General features: G+C 43.7%; 1 protein-coding gene across 4 annotated transcripts in view; it reads right to left on the bottom strand.

The window, feature by feature from the left end:
- Positions 1-21,661, bottom strand: part of LOC140191041 (coiled-coil domain-containing protein 159-like) — a 35,853-nt gene extending 14,192 nt beyond the window's left edge. The window contains exons 1-7 of one of the 4 annotated variants that reach the window (XM_072248105.1): positions 21,585-21,661; positions 21,282-21,400; positions 9,284-9,360; positions 7,573-7,606; positions 7,342-7,487; positions 5,671-5,752; positions 3,481-3,682 (exon numbers count right to left, since the gene is read on the bottom strand). In XM_072248105.1, the coding sequence (XP_072104206.1) occupies positions 3,481-3,682; positions 5,671-5,752; positions 7,342-7,487; positions 7,573-7,606; positions 9,284-9,343 (524 nt within the window). In that variant the 5' untranslated portion in view covers positions 9,344-9,360; positions 21,282-21,400; positions 21,585-21,661. Of the gene's footprint in view, positions 1-3,480; positions 3,683-5,670; positions 5,753-7,341; positions 7,488-7,572; positions 7,607-9,283; positions 9,361-21,281; positions 21,401-21,546 lie in introns of all 4 variants that reach the window. The other 3 variants (XM_072248106.1, XM_072248107.1, XM_072248108.1) reach the window with 3 other exon arrangements.

The raw sequence follows: 21,661 nt of genomic DNA, 5'->3' as shown, positions 1-21,661 counted from the left end.
TTTTAGTAATGCATTTTTCAAATCCGTCATGGGAACTAATCCAGAAGGTTAAGGTGCGGGAGGTCTGTGGAGAATTGACTGGATTCAGAACTGGCTTGGCCATAGAAGACAGAGGGTAGTGGTTGAAGGCACTTCTCTGAGCTGGGGGTCTGGAATTAGTGGAGTTCCGCAGCGAACCGTGCTGGGACCTCTGCTGTTTGTGATGTACGCAAATTTCCTGGGTGAAAATGTAGATGGGTGGGTTAGTAGATTTGTCATTGATACCAAGATTGGAGTGGTGGATAGTGTAGAAGACTGGCAAAGAATACAGTGTGATATAGATCAGTTGCAGATATGGGCTGAGAAATAGCAGATGGATCTTAATCTAGATAAATGTGAGGTGTTGCATTTTGGTAGGGCAAGTGTAAGGAGACAGTACACTGTTAAGGGAAAGATCCTTAACAGTATTGCGGAACAGAGAGATCACAGGTTGATAATGTGGTGAAGAAGACTTATGGAATGCTTGCATAAGTCAGGGCACTGAGTTCGAAAGTCAAGATGATATGTTGCAACTTTATAAAACTCTGGTTAGGCCATATCTGGAGTATTGCATACAGTTCTGGTCACCCCCTATAGAAAGGATGTTGAGGTTTTGGAGAGGGTGCAGAAGAGGTTTGCCAAAATACTGCCTGGTTTAGAGATGTGCTATCTTGAGAGGCTGGACAAACATGGGTTGTTTTCTCTGAAGCATCAGAGCCTGAGGGGAGATCTGAAAGAGGTTTACAAGATTATGAGAGGCATAGATTGGACAGAGAGTATCTGTTTACCCAGGTTTCAAATGTCTGATACCAGAGGGCATGCACTGAAGGTGAGGGGGTAGGTTCAGGGGGGATGTGAGGGGCAAGTTTTTTACTCAGAGAGTGGTAGACGCCTGGAATGCGCTGCCTGGTATGGTGGTAGCAGCAAATTCATTAGAAGCTTTTAGAGGTGTTTGGAAAGGCACATGGATAAACGGAAGATGGAGGGACATGGACATTGTGTAGGTAGGAGGGATTAGTGTTTGGGTGTTTTTGATTTGCTTTTTAGTTGATCCAGCACCTCACTGTGGGATGAATGGCCTGTCCCTGTGCTGTACTGCTCTATGTTCTGGAACTCATCAGTTTTCAGTGCTTGACCGGACAAGGTTGCAGAGCTCCTCGGGCAACCCAACCCCCTTTCTTAGATGCACAGATCAAAATAAAATAAAGTAAAATGTCACCAAAAACTAGCAAATGTCTACAGATGTACGGCGGAGAGCAACCTAACTGGTTGCAACACCGTCTGGTATAGGGTGGGGCACTGCACAAGGTCAGAAAAAAAAACTGCAGGAAGTTGTAAACTCAGTCAGCTCCATCATGGGCACCAGCCTCCCCAGCGTCCAGGACATCCTCAAAAGGCAATGCCTCAGAAAGCAGCATCTACCATTAAGGACCCCCATCCCCCAGGACAGACCCTCTTCTCATTGTTACCATCAGAGAGGAGGAATAGGAGGCTGAAACGAACACTCAATGCTTGAGAAACAGCTTCCTCTCCTCAACCAGCAGCTTTCAGAATGGGTAATACACTAACTCATAAACACTACCTCCCTATTTTTGCACTACCTTTTGTAATTTATCCTTTCAATGTACTGGTTAATTGGGCCATCGGTTAATAGGGGCAGCTGTTTATTTGGGACAACTCTTAAAGAACAGAAACTAACAGAGAAAGTGGCAAGGATTCCTGTTGTTTGGGACGCAATGCTGCTCAATTGGGGAAGGAGATTGTTGCCGAACAGGTTCTAACTGCACCAGTCACACCCACTTTCATGAGTGTTAAACACTACACCGTGTTTACAGCAAAGTTTTTAAATAGTGTCTGTTGCAAGTGCCTGTGTTCAAGAAGCAGTGAATTTTGTCACAGAGTTGGCAAGAGATAAGCAGCAAGACAATTCAAACTTGTTTGCTCCCTGCGGCTTCACGCATTCAGGTTTGGAGAGTCAGAAACGCCTGGGAGTTAAAAAAAATCAAACAATTTCAATGAGTTAGGAACTATGAAGAAATTGAAGGTGTCAACAATCATCTTGAACGTTACAATGAAAATGAAGATTTGGAGGGTGCAATCGGTGACAGTATTGTAGGAAGGCAGTCCATTATCTGCTCTAGGTGTGTGTACTGATTTTGTTCATTGCATACACTGGACAAGTTCCTCTGTTGATAACTATTAGGAACTAATACAGTTTTATAGTACTGTAGTGCTTTTAGTAGTGTTCTAATTTGTTCACTATTTCATTTAAATACATGTATTACTCAGTTTTGTTTTTATAGCTTTTTAATTAATTCCATGGCACTAAGTGATTGGGGTAAAATGCACTGGTCCTGATGAGTCCTAATTAACCGGAATCCACTGTATTTCCTGTTGTAATTTATATTTTTTAATGTGTTGCACTATACTGCTGCTGCAAAATAACAAAGTTCACAACATGCAGTACGTTGGAGGTATTAAACCTGAATCTGAAAACCTAGAACAGGAGAAAGCCCTTTATCTGATCACATTACATTCAAAAAACATTTCTCACTATGAACCTTGTTGTGCACTAATCAAAAAACTTGAGCTGTTCTATTTGCATTATTCTGACATTATGCTCCCCTTTTAGGTAGATATAGGTCCAATCTCCTATTAAAAGATTCTGGTTGATATCAATGGTCAGTCCCTGAGTCTTTGCCATAAATGATCTTCTCTGTGAAGGAAGCAAATAACAGGAATTCTGCAGATGCTGGAAATTCAAGCAACACACATCAAAGTTGCTGGTGAACGCAGCAGGCCAGGCAGCATCTCTAGGAAGAGGTACAGTTGATGTTTCGGGCCGAGACCCTTCGTCAGGACTAGAAACGTCGACTGTACCTCTTCCTAGAGATGCTGCCTGGCCTGCTGTGTTCACCAGCAACTTTGATGTGTGTTCTCTGTGAAGGACACAGCTGAACTGAAACAACCAGTGAAGTTTAGAACACAAATGCTCGTGGAATCAAGCCTATTACTCCTTGTGGTTTAATACTTCAGCAATGTGGCTATCAGTCACCACTAATCTGAACAATTACATTACTGAGCAGGAGTTAGTAAGATATTGGCCTGGACCTCAGACCAGCAAATGGTGCTGGAAGCAACAGCGGCTACTGGACCATTGAGATGGTTCCACAGGTACTAGAATGGTAAGCCTAGTCCGTGCATGATCATATGTGGCTTGACTAGGGAGGATTGACAATCAGTGATCAGCTGCATCCCAGATTTGTCCAGAGGCCATAGAGGTAGTTGGACTCTTGTCCACCTATCTGCCCTCACTGATCTTGAGTTGGATCTGCCCTAGCGGGTTTTGGCCAGATAGCATAAACATGAATTAAATGGCACTACGGTGCCCTGTTTAAAGTTCTGTTAGGAAGTGTGAATGTACTTTGCTGTGGAACCCTTCTCTATACTTGCATGTCTCACCTCTCATACATTTCTGTAGCAGGTTTTTCAGCCTGGTTGGTGGTATCTGTTGACTGTGCCTGATTTTCTGCTTGCTGATCTGATTGTTGTGGTTTGGCCAGGTTTGAGGACAGCTCTGTCAAATGTTCAATCCGTTTGTCTATCATCAAACTAATCCTGTCCTCTTCAATGATGCTGCTCATGTTCAGCTTCCTCACCTCCTCTGTGAAAGATACATAGGAATCAGCAATGAGGTGGAAGCTCCCTGGACGTTTGTCAATTCTAAGAACTGGTTTCTGGAGAAGACTCACTGTGGCCACCTCAAGGCTTCCTGGTTAAGTGCCCAGGCTGGGGTGCATTATGACATTATAAACATGTTGAATCACCTCACCTCAGCCCCACAGATGCTGGAAGGAGGCTTTCCCTACTGAATGTCCATATTTCTCATTTGGACACAAGGAAGCAGGAATAGCCGGCTCTGCCACAGATGCTCTTGGCTGATCTGCCCCAACCTGCATCTCCCCACCTGTCACAGTACTCTGTCTGGAGACTTGATGTCAGGGGGAAAAATCAATGATGCAGGCCAGAAATATAACTAAGTGAATATAATCAGATCCTTATGTATTCTGGACAGTAATTTCATATTTGCCTCAATTCAACTGTGTACATGGAGGAACTCAGCTGAGACTGGGATTGGGCTTGGCTTTGAGCAGACTTCCCCACTGACTGAACAACCTGCTGGGGTAGATTGGTTGGACACCGCCGTGAGTGCTGAAGGGAGATAGGAATGTCAGCAAGAATTAACACCAGTAGCGAGACAGGGAGGGGGTAGCTTTCAAAATTAGTTGGAGCTCCATCTTTCAGATGAGCCCCATCTCCTCCCAGGATGGACATAAATGATGCCACAACGTCATAAGTCACAGCAGACTAAAAGATAGGAGGCCTGTCTCTGTGTGTGAGAGGGTGGGAAAGGGGGCTTGGTTTACTGTGGTTTTGTATGTTATTGCTGTTGATGATGCTTGTGTTGTCCTTCTGAATGTTATGGACATGCCTCGTGGGTGCTGAAACGTGTGGTGACACTTGCGCACTGTCGTCAGCACATCCGTGGGTGTGGTGGTTGTTAACACAAGCGACGTATTTCACTGTGTGTACAAGTGGTAAATAAATTGGAATCGGAATCACGGCCACACAGACCATCAAGTACCCATTCAAACGTATCCTACACCAGTTCAATTTTTTTTTAAATGGTCCCCCAACTCCCATTGATTTCCAACCCCCTGCCCCCCAACGTTACACCACTTGCCTGGATCCTTTGGAAAAGTTACGGTGACCAATTAACCAACCAACCGGCATGTCTTTGGGAGTGGGAGAAAACTGAAATGCCCCGGGGAAACCCACACGGCCACAGGGAGAACGTGCAAACTCCATTCAGACAGCACCCAGAGTTAGAACTGATCCTGGGTCACTCCACTAGCTGTGCTACTGTGCCTGAGGTACTGAGGACAACTGCAGCCCCTAATGTGTCAGGGTCAGTATCTGTGTTACTGAGGTACTGAGGACAACCACAACCCCTAATGTGTCAGGGTCAGTATCTGTGTTACTGAGGTACTGAGGACAACCACAACCCCTAATGTGTCAGGGTCAGTATCTGTGTTACTGAGGTACTGAGGACAACCACAACCCCTAATGTGTCAGGGTCAGTATCTGTGTTACTGAGGTACTGAGGAAAACTGCAGCCCCTAATGTGTCAGGGTCAGTATCTGTGTTACTGAGGTACTGAGGAAAACTGCAGCCCCTAACGTGTCAGGGTCAGTAGCTGTGTAACTGAGCTATTCAGGACAATCACAGCCCCTAATGTGTCAGGGTCAGTATCTGTGTTACTGAGGTATTGAGGACAACTGCAGCCCCTAATGTGTCAGAGTCAGTAGCTGTACTGCTGTGCCTGAGGCACTGAGGACAACCACAACCTCTAACGTGTCAGATCCCAGAGGCTGTTTAGCTCACCTGCTGCCACGGAGCCACAGGGACCTCATTCAACCTCTGTGTAGAAGCTTTTGGGTGGTCTTGAAGCTAGCTGACAGATCACAGGGCAATGGACCAAATCTTCTGGGGTACCCCACCCTCTTACCCACTCCAGACACTCCCCATCCAACTCCAGCCCTGACTTATAGCACCACAAACATTTCCGACAGATCCTTGCACTTTACGTACCCTCCAAAAGTCTGATCCTCTGCTGATGGTTGATTATGCCCTTTGCTAAGAGGCTCACTGTTTGATTCAATGATTCGATGGTCTAGGAATAAAGCAAACTATGAGAAGGGGTGCAGCTCTGTTGTGGCACACAGCTCCGTTTGTTTTAAATGGAGCCACACGTAACCATTATGGTTACGTGTGACACCCACACTACGTGACGGAGCAAATTCCACAATACGACGGACCTGTGGAGGGAGATGTGGACACTAAACAAATGATTGGGCAGGAAGGTATGGGAGTAGAACCCAGTGTAGTCTTCTGCTGCCTTAGCCCATCCACTTCAAGGTTTGATGTGTTGTGTGTTCAAAAATGCTCTCTGCACACCACTGTTGGTTATTTGAGCTACTGTCACCTACCTGTCATCTTTAACCAGTCTGGTCATTCTCCTCTGATCTCTCTCATTAACAAGTCATTTTCACCCACAACACTGCCACTCACGGGATGTTTTTTGTTTGTCACATCTTTCTCTAAACTCTAGAGAACGGTGTGCCTGAAAATCTCAGGAGATCACCAGTTTCAGAGATGCTCAAACCATCCCATTTGGCATTACCAATCACTCCACAGTCAAAGTCATTTCTTTCCCATTCAGATGTTTGCTTTGAACAACAATGGAGCTTCTTGGCACATCTGCATGCTTTTATGCATTGAGTTGCTACCTAATGATTGTCCGATTAGATGTATGTGTTAATGAGCAGGTGTACACATGTACCTAAAGTGGCCACTGAGTGTATATTGTTTTGTTGTTGCTCTGCTTAGCAACGTGAAGCTACAGCTTCATCTGCTAACGTTTATGTCACAAAATATTGTATTCCTGAACTGGAGTCTGCCTGACTCTGTACCATGCAGAAAGGGTCACTCTACTACAACTCAACTTTCAGAGCCTAGAAGCAAAAAAACAAAGACGATGTTAGAAATCTGAAACACAAAGAGCTAAATGTTGAAAGACACAGAAGGACAAGCAGCATCCGCAGAGAGAGAAATAGAATTGATGGTCAGTACTCACTACCCTCTGCCCCTTCCTTATCATGAAAACTCACTGACCCAAAAAGCCAACTCTGCCCTGAGTACGCCAAGTAGCAGTCAGTTCTGATCCAAACTGGAAAGGCTGGCTATCTGAAATTGTCAAATCCAATACTGAGCCCTAAAGGGGAATACGCAGAGGGAGGCTGAAGAGAAGTTCTTCAAGCTCACAGTGGTCTTTATTGGATCAGTGTGAGAGGGCAGAGTGGGAGATGGATGGAAAATCAAGTTCTTGTTTTCCTTCCCATTCTCCTTCTTCCTCATTTATACACCCTCGGACAGATTAATTGACATTGGTGGTTTCACCAATTTCAACCAGCATCATCCATTTTCTGATGGTGTCCACTTTGTTAGACATTCTGTTTGTTCTCTCCTGCCTTCCCATGACCCTGCAAGTTAATATATGCCTGGATCCTATCTTTCTCAGTTATGCTGAAGGTTCATGAGAACATTAATGCTGTTCCTTACCCCGACCCATGCTGTATGACGTCCTGACTATTTCCCACATTTTCTCTTTTTTTTAAATTTCAGATTGCAGTGTTTCACTTTGGGAGAGAGAAAAAAAATAAGCTGCGAAGTCATAAAAATGAATTCCTGCCTGGGCCATACTTTGGTTTGGATTCCAATCTGGAACTTAATGATCTCGATTTCCTCTAGCAGGTGCTTGATGTCTGGTGGTGACCCCGAGTGCGTGCCAGTGAAGCGCTGTATCTCATTGAATGTGGTGTCTGAAACACAGGAGAGGTTCGTCAGACCTGTTGATCAAATGATGTCCGTTTGTTAATCAGTTCCGGTGGACTAGACGTCTGAGCTGAAATACTAAAATACATCTGAACCCACCTTTCTGGTGACCACTGCCAAACTTCAACGTCTGCTGCAAAGGAAGAAAATAACATCAGTGACTCAAAACCAACTTCCAGGAGAGCTTCTGACTGACCGAAACCTTACTTGTTCTCTAAGCGAGAAAGGAATTCTCCTCGAAGTGTCTGCCACACTTAGTTAGCAAAGGCTTCTCCATCTCTTTGTACTAACGTTTTTTCCTACTTAACAAACAACTTACGTTGTTGTTCAACTCAGTGGATTCCTGAGTGTCAAATAAATCATCTCCCACCCTGCCCTCCTATACTGACCCAATGAAGCCCAAAGTGAAATCCTCACAAATCATTAAGCCTCCAAGTTTTTGTTATCTGTACGTTTAAAAAGTGTGCTTCAGTGACCCCGGTCCAATTTATTAATTAACAAAAGAAACACAGGCTGTCCTTGGGTAACAATGGTTTCCATTTTTACGGATGTCTGTAAATCAGTTTTGTCCTCAAGTTGCAATCTGCACAAAATTAACTCTATGGGAACCATATCTCCACAGTATTGTAATGAATATCATCAGAAGCACTGAAGATCACCCCACTATAGGCAGGATGCTGAGGCTTTGCAGAAGGTCCAGAAGTGGTTTACCAGGCTGCTGCCTGGTTTAGAGGGCACGTTCTATCAGGAGAGGCTGGATAAACTTCCATCGTTTTCTCTGGAGCAGCAAAGATCTGATAGAGGTTTATAAGAATGAGAGGCATGGATGAGTGGACAGAGAGTATCTGTTTCCCAGGCTTGCAATGTCTACTAGAGGACATGCATTCAATGTGACAGGGTATAGGCTTAAGGGGGATATGAGGGGTAAGTTTTTTACCCAGAGAGTGGTGGATGCCTGGTATGCGCTGTCTGGTATGGGGGTAGAGGTAAATACATTAGGGCTTTTAAGAGACGTTTGGATAGGCACATGGACGTAAGGAAGATGGAGGGATGTGGACAAGGTGTAGGTAGGAGTGATTAGTGTTTGGGTGTTTTTGATTTGCTTTTTAGCTGGGTCAGCACAACAGTGTGGGCCAAATGGCCTGTTTCTGTGCTGTACTCTTCTATGTTCTGTGAAAGATGGATAAGAAAGACCAATTACTGAAAGTAGAGAAAAGCCATGTCTTATAGAACATAGAATGTATGCACATATGTTGGACTTCTGAATTCTTAATAATAAATTTGGACTTCTTAATAATGTTATGGGAGATTGTTAGTTTGTAGGGATGTCTTATCAGTGGGGTATTTTTAACCTGGGAATGGCCTGTATTTGAAATGTAAGAAAACTGCAGATGTTGGAAATCTGAGTAAAATCAAAGTATGGGGAATACTCAGCAGGTCTAGAAGCATCTGTGGAGGTAGAATCAGAGTTAATGTTTTGGGTGGATATACCTTCATTAAACGTTTGTACTGCCTGATATGCTGGGCGTGTCCAGCATTCTGTTTTTGTTACTTTCATCAGAATGTAACTAGAATCAGAGATGTAAAATCTGTTTCTCTCCTAGAAGGCCCTCTGAGCTACAGTATGTGAAATGTTAACTGTTTATCTCCCACTGAGCTACAGTATGTGAAATGTTAACTGTTTATCTCACACTGAGCTGCAGTATGTGAAATGTTAACTGTTTATCTCCCACTGAGCTACAGTATGTGAAATGTTAACTGTTTATCTCACACTGAGCTATGGTACGGCTGATGTCAGTACGTGACTTACCATTGTATCCTCATCATCGTCGTTGACTATCTGAGACAGGAGAGAAATATCTATATTCATCTTTCCAATTTAGTGAACTGCAAAACAAAAATAAGGATCATTTAAAGCGTTTTGAACTACAAATGACTTTGCTTCCTACCAATGACGGATGCTTTCTAGCAACTGACTGCCTTTTTTACCCCTGAACAAAAATTCTCGATAGGCCTCAGTGTCCATCTCTAATTGCCCTTGGACTGAGTAATTTGATGCGATGTCAGAAGACTGACAGAATGGCTCTGGAAACAGATATGGATAAGCGGGGGAAAACTTCTTCTCCCAAAGAACATTAGTAAACTGGTCAGATTTTCATGATTCCCGACTTATTGCTTTAAATTCCAAAGAATTTATGCTGAGATGCCATTTGATGCCACAGCTTCAAGCCATTATTCCATCCCGCCGGACCATCAGACTAGTCCAGTATCATTACTACCAAACTACTGTGCACCTTAGTACAGGGTGATCCAGAGTTTGCAAGACTTTACAGACAGCTGAATGAGTTTTCCTAGCAACCCAGTGAGATGGACCTTCAGATATTGTGGATTGAATTGGCTTCCATATCTTCCAGAGGAAGATTTTCTTTGTAGTTTGCCAATGCTTTATGACAAAATGGCAGAAACCCTGTCCTGTGCCGAGCAGATAGGTTTCATTCTGTGCTCTCCATTCATGCTCCCTCTTCAGATTCTTTGTGATATCTCAAGAAAGTACAGGAGGTGACCATTCAGTCCATCTGAAGCAATCTAGAAACACTCTGCAATAAATTACCAACTTAATATGCAATTTCACACCCATGTTTCTATCTGTAAATCCAGTCCATATCTTTCTCTTTCTCTGAAGTGCAGGATTCCCCAAAGGTTAACTTGCAGGTTGGGTCAGTGTTAAGCAAGGCAAGTGCAATGTTTGCATTGATTTGAAGAGGACTAGAATATGAAAGAAAGAATGAAATAATGACCATATGTGGGAAATATGCAATTCTGGGCCCCATATCTAAGAAAGAAAGTGCTGTCATTTGGAGATGGTCAAAAGGAGGTTTACAAGAATGATCACGATAATTAAGAGCATTTGATGGCTCTGGGCCTGTACTAACCAGAGTTTAGAAGAATGGGGAGGTGTACAACAATGATTCCAGGAATAAAAGGGTTAATATATGAGGAATGTTTGGTAGCTCTGGGCCTATACTTGCCGTAGTTTATTAGAACGATAGGGGATCTCATTGAAACCTAGATGAGATCCTAGAAAGGCTTAGAAAGAGGAGAGAATGTATCCAATAGTGGCAGAGTCTAGGACCAGGGGACATTGCCACAGAATAGAAGAACATCCCTTTAGAGGAATATCTTTAACTAGAAGATGGTGAATCTGTGGAATTCATTGCCACAGTTGGTGTAGAGGCCAACTTATTGAGTACATTTAAGGTGGAGGTTGATAGGTTCTTGATTAGTAAGAGTGACAAAGGTTATGAAGAGCAAGCAGGAGAATGGGGTTAAGAGAAGGGTAAATCAGCCATGATGGAATGGAAGAGCAGACTTGATGGTCCAACTGGCCTAATTATGCCGCTATGTCTTCTGCATGATGGTGAAGAACTTCCTAAAATCAATACACATTTGTTCTGTTGTCATTATTTGGCTTGAAGTAATTTTCCAAAACTCTCTTTTCTCATAGCATTTATATCCAATGTAAAGGGACTTCAGTAAGCCAGACAGACATTAAATACAATTTTGTCATTTCATGGTTACTGTTTCTGTCACATAAATCCTTTTATTGTAAAGTGGAGTTTGCCAAACAGAGGATTGTTCAGCTGCTGATGTCAAATGCATTACGTTGGGATAAAGGATTGTGCCAACTGGAGGAGAGTACCAGAGGTGATGATGACAATACAACATTCAGGATCCTGTGGGATGTCAGTGATGTGGACATGTTGCGCTGACTTGAGAAGTTGGGTAGTGGTAAAGCTGCTCCCATGTGACCCAACTTCCATAGATAGAGAGATAGAGAGCTAGAAAGCAAGACAGAACGAGAACACTTGGGTGCCTAAGACTTCTGCATAGTACTGCAGTAAATTTACATATTGCACTGTACTGCTGCTGCTGCAAAAAAATCATGACTTATGTGAGTGATGATAAACCTTGATTTAGATATTGGTTTCTACTGTGGACTGAGAGTGGGGGGGGGCGCAGAGAGAGGGGAATCGTAGTTGGGACAACCACTCAGACCCCAGGAACTGGTGGGCAAACTGTCGTTGCTGGCTCTCAACATCCCCCTCTGCAATTGGACACTGGACTTCTTAACAGTAAGGCCACAGTCAGACCGGGAGGGCAGCAACGTCTCTCGCCTCATTACGCTGAGCACTGGCGCTCCCCAATGCGGCGTGCTCAGCCTGCTGCTGTTCACACAGCTAACGCATGATGTGGTGTAGGGTCCAGCTCAAACTGCATCATCAAGTTTGTGGATGACACAACAGTGGTTGGCCTTATCGAGAATAATAATGATGAGACAGAGAATAGAAAGGAAGTGGAGTGGCTGGTGGATTAGTGTGAGAAGGACAGCCTAAGCCTGAATATGGAGAAGACAAAGGAAATTACTGCGGACTTCAGGAAGGTGCAGACGAACGATGCCCCTCTGTGAGTACATGGCTCCTCCGTACAGAAACTTAAGCATAGTTCCCTGAAGATGGAATCTCATGTGGATAGGGTGGTGAAGAAAGCTTTTGGTTTGCTGGCCTTTATTAATCAGAGCATTGAGTATAGGAGTTGGGATGTAATGTTGAATTTGTATAAGGCATTGGTAAGGCCAGATCTGGAGTATTGTGTACAGTTCTGGTCAGCGAATTATAGGAAAGATGTCAATAAAATTGAGAGAGTACAGAGGAGGTTTACTAAAATGTTGCCTGGGTTTCATCTCCTAAGTTACAGAGAAAGGTTGAACAAGTTAGGTCTTTATTCTTTGGAGCATAGAAGGTTGAGGAAAGACTTGATAGAGGTGTTTAAAATTGTGAGGGGGATTGACAGAGTTGTTGTGGATAGGCTTTTTCCATTGAGAGTGGGGAAGATTCAAACAAGAGGGCATGGGTTGAGAGTTAAAGGGCAAAAATTTAGGGGTAACATGAGGGGGAACTTCTTTACTCAGAGAGTGGTAGCTGTGTGGAACGAGTTTCCAGTAGAAGTGGTTGAGGCCGGTTCGATGTTGTTGTTTAAAGTTAAATTGGATAGGTATACGGACAGGAAAGGAATGGAGGGTTATGGGCTGAGTGCAGGTCGGTGGGAATAGGATAGGGTAAGAGTTCGGCACGGACTAGAAGGGCCCAGATGGCCTGTTTCCGTGCTGTAATTGTCATATGGTTATATGGTTATAAGTGCATCAGGTTCCCGGGAGTTCACATTATGGATGACCTCACCTGGTCCATTAATATCACTTCCCTGAACAAGAAGGCACAGCAGTGCCTCCACTTCCTAAGTGGACTAAGGCAAGCAAGGTTCCCTTGCCTGGTCTCTCAGGGCTGGGTGTCTCTGCACCCATGCCAACCATGACCCTGGCACTCTCTCTCTGCCACCTGTCCCACACCGTCCCTGGAGCACTCCACCCTCGCTATTCCCATCATCCTTTGTTCCCACCAGATTTATAAACTCGCTCCCTTCTCCTTGTTGAAGAACATGGTACTGTGCAATTCCCTGTTTCAAAAGGAGAACTGTTGGACAAACATGAGAAAGAGTTGCAGGGGTATGGGGAAATAGCAGGGAGCGGGAGTGATTCCCCGGAAGCTGGTGTGGACCTGATAGGCCAAGTGGCTTGTCACGCCTTTTCCTATTCCTTCTTCCTGTAAAGTTTATTGGTGGTTGGCAGATCAACATAAGGTGCATGACTGTCACCTGCTGAGTTGGAGTGTGAAGGAAGTATACCCACCGAACTGCATCCCCCACCCCACAAAGAACTCCTGATATCAAAAAGTCTAAAGCTTTTCAGAAAGTTAGATATGCACTACAATATCCATTACAATGTCGGTGATAACCTAACAAACTTTCCATGTTCAACTCTGTCTGTCCTAAAAGTCTCAATTTAGTATCCAGATGTTTCCTTTGCACCTCATAGGAATTGCCTTCAAACAATATATGCTGCACTGTTCCTTGACAAGTGCACTCCCACAAATGACATTCTCACAACACGCTGGAGGAACTCAGCAGGTCGGGCAGCATCCGTGGAAAAGATCGGTTGACGTTTCGGGCCGGGACCCTTCGTCAGGACTGTAGGGGGAAGGGGCAGAGGCCCTATAAGGAAGGTGGGGGGAGGGTGGGAAGGAGAAAGCTGGTAGGTTCCAGATGAAAAACCAGTAAGGGGAAAGATAAAGGGGTGGGGGAGGGGAAGCAGGGAGGTGATAGGCAGGAAAGGTGAAGAAGGAATAGGGGAAAACACAATGGGTAGTAGAAGGAGGCGGAACCAAGAGGGAGGTGGTAGGCAGCTGGAGGAAGGGGCAGAGTGTAATAGGGATAGGGGAAGGGAATTACCAGAAGTTGGAGAATTCTATGTTCATACCAAGGGGCTGGAGACTACCTAGACAGTATATGAGGTGTTGCTCCTCCAACCTGAGTTTAGTCTCATCATGGCAGTAGAGGAGGCCATGTATGGACATAGTCATAGTCATAGTCATACTTTATTAATCCCAGGGGAAATTGGTTTTTGTTACAGTTGCTCCATAAATAATAAATAGTAATAGAACCATAAATAGTTAAATAGTAATATGTAAATTATGTCATTAACTTATGAAATAAGTCCAGGACCAGCCTATTGGCTCAGGATGTCTGACCCTCCAAGGGAGGAGTTGTAAAGTTTGATGGCCACAGTCAGGAATGACTTCCTATGACGCTCAGTGCTGCATCTCGGTAGAATGAGTCTCTGGCTGAATGTACTCCTGTGCCCACCCAGTACATTATGTAGTGGATGGGAGACATTGACCAAGATGGCATGCAACTTAAACAGCATCCTCTTTTCAGACACCACCGTCAGAGAGTCCAGTTCCATCTCCACAACATCACTGGCCTTATGAATGAGTTTGTTGATTCTGTTGGTGTCTGCTACCCTCAGCCTGCTGCCCCAGTACACAACAGCAAACATGATAGCACTGGCCACCACAGACTCGTAGAACATCCTCAGCATCGTCTGGCAGATATTAAAGGACCTCAGTCTCCTCAGGAAATAGAGACGGCTCTGACCCTTCTTGTAGACAGCCTCAGTGTTCTTTGACTAGTCCAGTTTATCTGAATGGGAGTGGGAAGCAGAGTTGAAGTGGGTGGCTACTGGGAGATCCTGTCTGTTTTGGCGGACGGAGCGGAGGTGCTCGACGAAGCAGTCCCCCAATCTGCGTCAGGTTTCACTGATGTAGAGGAGGCCGCACCGGGAGCACCGGATGCAATAGATGACCCCAACAGACTCACAAGTGAAGTGTTGTCTCACCTGGAAGGACTGTTTGGGGCCCTGAATGGTGGCAAGAGAGGAGGTGTAGGGACAGGTGTAGCACTTATGCTTACGGGGATAAGTGACCTTCTTATGCATATTAATTCTGAACAAGGAATTATTCAAACTAGTATGGCGAATATGTAAACATTTAAGTACTTCTCTCCTTTTACCCACCATCTCACAGTCGAGTTCTCACCATCCTCTGAATTTTATATAAACACCGTCCTTTCTTTTCCTTATCCTAACTATGTTGCCACAGTGATCGAATAGACTTTTTAATTATGGTTTTCATCTCCCCTTTATGCAAAGACACCACTACATTTCTATCCTTAATTTTAAGTGATTGCTTGGCTAGAATGTCTGTCACCTCATTACTTTCAACCCCGACACAGGCGGGAACCCATAAGAATTGGATACACAAGCCTGGCCCTGCAGCTTCAACAGATGTTGTCAAATCTCAAAAAGAATGCCTGGCTTACGATTTGAAGTACCTGTTTTAATTGAAGTCAAGACCAAGAATGAATCAGAGCACACAAGTACCTAATCAGGGCATACTTCTTCGAATCATTTCAAGGCGAAAGTGATAATAGCCATCCCAGACGTGAATACTGATACTTTGTCTGATAATTTTTTCTTATCAATCACCCGATCCTTGGTAACACAGACAGAAACACCTGAACGACTTGTCACTGGATCTTTAGAACCATCTATGTAGATTTGCCTATCGCCACAACAGGTCTACAGCAGACACGATCTCAATGGCTCTCACGCAGCCTGGACCTAAATCAGGATGCTATTCATTGACTATAGCTCAGCATTTAACACCATCATTCCTACAGTCCTGATCAGAAAACTACAGAACGTAGGCCTCTGTACCTCCCTCTGCACCTGGATCTTCAGCAATCAACACTGGCACACCACAGGGACGTGTGCTTAGCCCACTGCTCTACCCTCTCTACACCCAAATTGTGTGGCTAAGCACAGCTCAAGTGCCATCTATAAATTGTTACAATAGCATTGTTGGCAAGATCTCAGATGGTGACGAAAGGGCGTACAAAAGTGAGATATATTGATCTGACTTTATATCTTATATCCTTCCTATACACGAGGAGCAAAAATCTTTACCTTACGTCTCTGTCTAAATGTGCAATTTATAGTAATTTATAATAAATATTATGTACAACAGGGCAATATAACATAGAGGTACAATTGTACCAGCATGAATAAATCAATCTGATGGCAGGGTGGAAGAAGCTGTCCCGGAGTCTGTTGGTCCTGGCTTTTATGCTGCAGTACAGTTTCCTGGATGGCAGCAGCTGGAACAGTTTGTGGTTTGGAGTGACTTGGGTCCCCAATGATCCTTTGGGCCCTTTTACACACCTGCCGCTGTAAATGTCCTGACTAGTGGGAAGTTCACATATTCAGGTGCGCTGGGCTGTCCACGCCACTCTTTGCAGGGTCCGGCGATTGAGAGAAGCACAGTTCCCATACCAGGCAGTGATGCAGCCAGTCAGGATGCTCTCAATTGTGCCCCAATAGAAAGTTCTTAGGACTTGGGGGCCCATACCAAACTTCTTCAAATGTCTGAGGTGAAAGCGGTGCTGTTGTGCCTTTTTCACCACACAGCCGGTATGTACAGACCACGTGAGATCCAGCTAGTTGAGTGGTGTTGCAGCAATAACCTTGCACCCGACATCAGCAAGACCAAAGAGCTGATTGTGGACTTCAGAAAGAGTAAGATGAGGGAACACAAACCAGTCCTCATAAAGGGATCAGAAGTGGAAAGAGTGAGCAATTTTAAGCCCCTGGGTGTCAAGATCTCTGAGGACCTAACCTGGTCCCAACATATTGATGCAGCTATAAAGAAGGCAAGGCAGTGGTTATATTTCATTCAGACATTGAGGAGATTTGGTTTATCAACTAAAACACTCAAAAACTTCTACAAATGTATTGTGGAGAGCATTCTGACTGGCTGCACCACCGTCTGGTATGGTGGGGGGGGGGGCTACCGCATAAAATCAAAATAAGTTGCAGAAACTTGTACAATTAACTCCATCATAGGTACTAGCCTTCATAATATCTAAGACATCTTCAAGGAGCAGTGCCTCAGGAAGGTGGCAGCCATCACTGAGGACCCCCACCACGCAGGACATGCCCTCTCCTCATTGTTACCGTTGGGAAGGAGGTACGGGAGCCTGAAGACACACACTCAGCTTTTCAGGAACAGCTTCTTCCCCTCTGACATACGATTTCTAAATGGACATTGAACCCATGACTACCATCTCACTAGTTTTTTTGATTTCTGGTTTTTTTGCTGCACTTATTTTAACTTAACTACTTAATAGTTACTGTAATTCAGTTTTTTCTCTATGCTTATTATGTATTTCATTGTACCATTGCCATAAAGTTAACAAATTTCACAACATATGCCAGCGATATTAAATCCGATTTTGATATGTAAGAATTCATATTTGCCTGCGTATATTGCTGAACTACTTGTGCCACTGATATATAATCATTCTTCATCTTGATTTTTTTCCTGAAGGTTTAAATCAACCACAGGCAAAGGGAGAAACCATGGGGGAGTGACAGAAAGGGGTGCACTGGGACACTGGGACCAGATTCCACATTAAACAACCCAAGATTTTGTGTCTATTCATTTCCCATGCAACCACAACGGAAGTACTTATGAATGCTGTGCTCACAGCACTGCTAATGTCACAATTACTGGATGACCAACTTTATATCCTCGGATTCAGAATGGCGTTAATATCACTGGCATATGTTGTGAAATTTGTTGTTTTGCGGCAGCAGTAAATTGCAATACAATATAATGAAAGCTGTAAATTACAATAAGTACACATAAAAATTAAATTAAACTAAACAAGTAGTGTGGAAAGAGAGGAAAAAAAATACTGAGGAAATGTTCATGGGTTAATTGTCTATTCAGAAATCTGATGGTGGAGACGCAGAAGCTAACCTTGAAACACTGAGCATGTGTCTTCAGCCTCCTGTACCTCTTCCTTGATGGTAGCCATGAGAAGAGGGCATGCCCTGGATGATGGGGGTCCTTAATGAGGGGTGCTGCCTTTTTGAGGAATCGCCTTTTGGAGGTGTCCTGGACGCTGGGGAGGCTGGTGCCCATGATGGAGCTGGCTGAGTCTACAACTTTCTGCGGCCCCTCTATACCCAACGGCGATGCAGCCAGTTAGAATGCTGTCCGTGGTACGTCTGTAGAAGTGTGCAAGTGTCTTTTTTAACATACCAAACTCCTAATGAAATATAGCCACTGTTGTGCCTTCTTTGTAATTGCACCAATATATTGGGGCCAGGATAGATCCTCAGAGATGATGACACCCAGGAACTTGAAACTGCTCACCCTTTCCACTTCTGATCCCTCGATGAGGACTGGTGTGTGTTCCCTCGTCTTCTCCTTCCTGACGTCCACAGCGTTGAATGCAAGGTTGTTGCTGTGACACGACCCAGCCAGAGGATCTACTTCACTCTTGTACGCTTTCTCATCACCATCTGAAATTCTGCCAACAGTAGTTGTGTCATCGGCAAATTTATAGATGGCATTTGTGCTGTGCCTAGCAACACACTCATGAAGCAACACGCACAAAATGCTGGAGGAACTCAGCAGGCCAGACAGTGTCTATGGAAACAAAGTACAGTCGACGTTTCCGGCCAAACATAATCTCAATGCTTGAGCTAGGGACATTAAGGCTCCCCATAAGCAACACATCCATACTCAAAGACAGATCTGATTACAGCAATATACGTTTGTTTAAGTGCCCTTCTAATCACTCCTAACTAAGCACAAGGGCTTTTTTATACTTCTCTAGAATTTTATTTAAAAGCACCTTCCATGTTAGCCTCGTCTCCATCCACATACATAGAAACATTACCACTGACTCTCGTTTAAGAGATTTACCATATAACTTGTGATCAATTGTGGGTGTAATGTTCCTTTTAGAAAAACAAATAACTTGAGTCTTTGCAACAGCAAATTTAAATCCCCACCAACGTCCCCATTCCTCTTCTTCATGAATAGCTGCCTGTAGTTTCCAAACTGTCTAATTATATTCCTGCCTCTCTTCTGCACTCCATCATCATCAGCATATAACGATTTGGAAACATCTGAGCCAACACTTAGGAGAATAGCATTAAACATAATGTTAAAGAGGAGTGGGCTACACACGCTACCCTGTTGAGTCCCATTCTCTATCTCATACCCCAAAGAGAACGTAGTTCCCACTCTAACTTGTATCGTCCTATCACATAAGAAATCTTGAATCCAATTGAACATTCTACCACCTGGTCCCATCTTTAAGCAGAAACCCTTGTGTACATAACATAAGGTTTCTCTACATCAAAGAAATCTACTACCACTGATTCTTACCAGCCTGAGCCTTATGAATATCAGATTCCAATCTTAACATAGCCGTTCTCCCTTTATGAAATCCAGATTGGTTTACAGCTAATTTTCCACTACTTTCCACACAATAAGCAATCCTTGCTATAACCATTCATTCAATTATCTGACATACATGTGATATTAGCAAAATAGGTCTATAAGATCATAAGATATTGGAGCAGAATTAAGTCATTTGGCCCATTGAATCTGCTCTGCCATTTCATCATGGCTGATCGATTTTCCTTCTAAGCCCCACATTCCTGCCTTCTCCCCATATCCTCTCATGCCCTGATGCAGCAAGAATCTACCAACCTCTGCCTTAAATTATACCCAATGACTTGGCCTCCTCAGCCACCTGTGGTGACAAATTCCACAGATTCACTACTCTAAAGAAATTCCTCCTCATCTCCGTTCTAAAAAGGATGCCTCACGATTCTGAGGCAGTACCCTCTGGTCTTAGACTCCCCCCCACCACCTCCCACTATCTTTACCACCTTTCAATAAAGGGATTAAAATCTGTTCATTTTCAGGAAGGAGACGGTTGCCCTTTAAGCCATATTGTATTAAAAGATTCCAAAGCCGATGTAAGTTTTGAGTCTGATAACCCTGTAAACATATTATAGCAAATAACTTTTTCCCAGGTGATGTCTGACCAGCACCATTAATAGCCATTTTAAGTTCAGATAATTTAAATTCAACATCCAAGCAGGAACTGGAACATTTTTTTCCCCTCAGCAATCTGAGGATTTCTTAGAAACATAGAAAACCTACAGCACAATACAGGCCCTTTGGCCCACAAAGCTGTGCCAAACATGTCCTTACCAAGGGTATAGAAACATAGAAAACCTTTGCCAAAACTGTTTCTCTATGAGACTTACTTTACCTAAATTGGCCAAACTATGTACAGACATGTTTTTGCTAATAACTTAGCTTTTTCAGAGTCAGTAACTATGACCTTTTCCCAACCACACAAAACCGGTAATGCAAGTTTTCTAAATCTGCCCATTTTCTGTATCACACCCCAAACCTCCCCACCCTGGATGTCTTTCCCAATCCTATCACAGTACGTTCCCCAATATATTTTCTTTGCTCTTCTTACCACTTTTCTAACAATAGCCTGAGCTTTTTTTAAACTGTATGAAAGATGAACAGGAGTAACACTGTCTAACTTTCCCAACGCCTTATTCCACTCCTTCACAGCTCTTTTACAATAATCTGTCCACCAGGGAACAGCTTTCCTTTTATTATCTCCAGTGATCTGGGAGTTGATCCTTCAGCTAATGTTCAGGACATCTACTTTCACATAAATCATCCAGAATATCCCAAACAAGAGAAAATCTGCAGATGCTGGAAATCCAAGCGACACGCACAAAATGCTGGAGGAACCCAGCAGGCCAGACAGCATCTATGGAAAAAAGTATAAGTCGCCGTTTCACGTATTTCCCAATTTGCCTTTTTAAAATTCCATCTGGGGATACAAGATCCTTTCCTCTGATACACATCTATTCCCATTGCACAGATAACGGGGAAATGATCACTCCCCACTGTTGTATCATTATGCACTTCCCAGTTAGACACACTTGCAATATCCACAAATACCAGCATGCCTATAGCAGAAACAGCGATGTTAAGTAGATTTATCCTTGTACTCTTACCATCATTCAAGCACCCCCAAACACTTTTCTAACAGAAACTCTTCCACCACCCATTCACATTTATGCCACATGGTACGACCAGCATTAAAATCCCCAGACCTTATATTTCCCATTTCCAGCCACACTTTCCAATAAAACTTATAAAACTTATTATCTATGCTTTATTATTCTTTCCTCAAAATTCAACCACAATAGCCTCATAAACAACTTCAATTTCCATAATTTTGTGTGCCGTCCCATCTTTGACAGTAGGTAGCCACCTATCCTCAATGATCGCGTCTTATTATCAATATAATCTTGTATCTTAAAGCTTAGACAAGATTTCACCCCGGTTCCCTGAACACATCGGGTTCATTTGTGGCCCAAATGAAGCGCCAGAGAGCGGATAATTTACACGGTCGCCAGCCGCCGACCTTCGGCCACTCCAGCAGCTGCTATCACTCACCTAACTCGTCGCGCTCGCCACCTCAAGCCGTGGCAGCGGATTGACAGGCTCGCTCGTCAATCAGTAACATGGAATCTGAGACTGAGTCGTTTTCCACCGGCCAAGCTTATATGTTGGACCTGCAGGTTGAAGGAAAAGAACGAAAGTTGACAGTCTGACCTACTGAGCACCTCCAGCAGTTTATACGTATAATGAAAATTTATATTGCAAACATATTCCAATTTTAGATGCTAAATTATCTTCACTTAAAATGAGCCTTTTTAACCTGAGACTTTGTGGTGTAAGATCTCTCTTCGTACGCACCTGTAATTTAATTTTGTAATTAAACAGAAACACGTTACGCCGCGATGACTCGTTTGTTACACATCGCCTTCCGTCAC

The sequence above is a fragment of the Mobula birostris genome, chromosome 32 (assembly GCF_030028105.1).
Source record: "Mobula birostris isolate sMobBir1 chromosome 32, sMobBir1.hap1, whole genome shotgun sequence".
NCBI classification, from domain to species: domain Eukaryota; kingdom Metazoa; phylum Chordata; class Chondrichthyes; order Myliobatiformes; family Myliobatidae; genus Mobula; species Mobula birostris.
Note: the sequence above shows the minus strand (reverse complement) of the source record. Positions and strands in the feature narration are given on the sequence as shown.